Genomic DNA, 2,710 nt, shown 5'->3' with positions numbered 1-2,710 from the left:
CAACGATTCAGGTGAATTGGTCGATACCAATTTTCAAGTGAATAATTCTGAATGGGCTAAAAGATAATTAAAAATATTTGGTGTCAATAAAAACGTGACATGTGTTATTAAAAATTAATTTTAAGCATTTTTATTTTTATTAAAAAATAGCTGATTCAGGTTAGTATTGCATCAATTTTCTATCGATACGATACGTATTGGCCAATACAGGCCTATACTGACAACATTGGGTTGGATATGATATATGGCCTTCCTGCACAGATTGGAGTCTGAACATAAGCCGAGTGATTCATTCAAAAAACTAAAAAACAAAAGCCCAACGATGCCAAAATCACAAGCCTTACGTGCTCCACTCAGTGTGCTAATAAGTTTATGTAATGTTCTTGGTAAGCTCATTTTGCCAACTAAACCAACAAAACCAAACCACAAAAGTAAGCTGTGTGGCAACCTTACTTTTCAAGCCCTAAGCAGAAGCACTCATCATTCAAAAAGCCAACACTTCCCTCTATTTAAATCCCTCAAGCCCTAACCCTAATCACACATCAATCAAACCCATAACTTCTCCTCTCTTTACACCTCCAAGCCAACACACACACACCAAAATGGCGCATTTCAAGACCAATACCCATCCCTTATTGCTGTCGTTGATCACCCTAGCATTTGTGTTCACCCGCACCATCTCAGCTCGAACCCTCCTGGACGAGGGTCCTGGACCATTCGCACCCCTTCCAAGCCCAGTGGGCGCACCCACCATCACCACCACGTCACCAGTCCCAACTATCGTCGGTCCCACCTGGGTTCAACCAACAACATCAGGTGGGGACCACACCCTCACCTTTTTCATGCACGATATCCTCGGTGGGACCCATCCTACTGCCCGGGCTGTGACTGGCATAGTCAACAACGTGGCGGCCAACGGTCAGCTGGCCTTTGCCAAGCCCAACAGCGTCTTCCCCACTAACGGCGGGGACCCACTCCCCAACTCCAACGGCATCGGAAGCATCGACGTCAACGGGGGAAACATCCAGCCGTTCCTTACCGGGCTGGGTGGGACCACTGCGGTTCAGACGAGCAGCAACGTGGATGGGACTCTGCCCTTCGTGACTGCCGGGCAGATACCCATAGGGGCCACGCTGGAGAAGCTGGAGTTCGGCACCATAACAGTCATAGACGATGAGCTCACCGAAGGCCACGAGCTGGGCTCACCCGTGGTGGGCAAGGCCCAGGGCTTCTACGTAGCCAGCTCTGAGGACGGCAGCAGCCAGACCATGGCCTTCACGGCCCTGCTGGAGACAGGCGGGTTTGCAGACACCATCAGCTTCTTTGGCATCCACCGGACTGCCGTCTCCGAGTCACACGTTGCCGTCATCGGCGGCACCGGAAAGTACCAGAATGCGAAGGGGTTCGCCACCATCCAGACCCTCCATCCGGTGGACAACCACGAGACGGATGGCGTGCACACCATCCTTCAGTTCCAAGTCTACCTCTCCTACTAGTGTGTCTTGGTTCAATGCATGGTCACTCATGGTGTCAAATGAGAGTCGAGTTGTTGGTTTGTAATTGAAGTTTCTATGGTCTTGTTTTGATTAATATGCATATAATGGTTGAAGTAACTAATCTAGTGGGGTATATGTTCATAGCCATGCCTTTCATCATATGAAATTAATGCGTGATTTGTAATTTGACTTGAATTCTTTTTTCGGATAATCCAACGAAAAAAATCATCACCGACCGCACATTGGTTGGCCTGCAGTTGGTAAAGCCCCTGCCCACCGGGGAGTACACTCAGCTTTGACCTTGCGGCAAGGGATGCCATCAGTGGGTTTCCAACTTGTGACGTCCAATCAACTTGGTGACATTCACAAGTATCCCCTACCAGATCAGAGGAGCCCTTGTGGGCATTTGGCTTGAGATTTTTATTGCCTTTTAGAACAAAATCCTAACCAATGGAGAGAGAGAGAGTTGGAGAGGAGACAAAGGCTTATAGTTTTCATTACAAAACCAAAAATCAGCCATCACTATGAAAGATTTAGATACCAACTACAGGCTTCATTCTTACTATAGAAAATGCAAACGTCAATCTGTGTTTTATTGTAACAAAACCATTATGGACAGGCTAACAACCAAGAAGAAAGAAGGATAAAAAGACCGATGTATCACACTAATTTATTCAAGAGCTAAAACATGACAACCAAACATACGAATCACTGCTTGGGCTTCTCTTTGGGTGAAGCAGAAGCAGAAACTCCATAAGGAGATGACGCAGATCAAGAAGCATCAAGGGCCCATCCGGCGAAGCTAGCTGAAGGGTGATTGGAATCTAGGAAAGAATAAGCTTGACCCATCGCCTATCATGGTGATGCTCACGTCCATGTCTTCCTTGAAATCGTCACTTCTAACAGAGCTTGAAAGACCAGAATAGTCATGAAGGAATAGAATGGGTCCAAGTAGTAGCATCAATGCAACCCACACGGGGTGGTTGTGAGGCTGCTGAGATGAAGGCATGGGATCAAACTCCAATGAGGCACGGGTGTGTCTGCAACTTTCGGAGGTGGGATACGTAAGGTAGGCTGTGGGGTGTGTTCTTCATCATCCAAAAAAAAAATAGCATCAATGCAAGCCTCAACAACAAGATACACCAGCAAGGAGGCGATGGCCGTTTTTCTTCCTCCCTTTTACCCATTTCTTTCTTCTGCAATCTACTGAACTC

General features: G+C 47.0%; 1 protein-coding gene across 1 annotated transcript; it reads left to right on the top strand.

Annotated features, from left to right (window-relative positions):
- The first annotated feature begins 830 nt into the window (after positions 1–830).
- Positions 831–1,496, top strand: LOC149839720 (dirigent protein 9-like). Its single transcript, XM_090004208.1, has one exon. It carries the CDS (start codon positions 843–845, stop codon positions 1,494–1,496), a length of 654 nt encoding a protein of 217 aa, XP_089860334.1. The 5' UTR covers positions 831–842.
- The last annotated feature ends 1,214 nt before the right edge of the window (positions 1,497–2,710 follow it).

Source organism: Nuphar pumila, chromosome 4 (assembly GCF_984573655.1).
Source record: "Nuphar pumila chromosome 4, dmNupPumi1.hap1.1, whole genome shotgun sequence".
Taxonomy (NCBI): Eukaryota; Viridiplantae; Streptophyta; class Magnoliopsida; order Nymphaeales; family Nymphaeaceae; genus Nuphar; species Nuphar pumila.
This window is presented reverse-complemented; position numbering and strand designations above follow the sequence as displayed.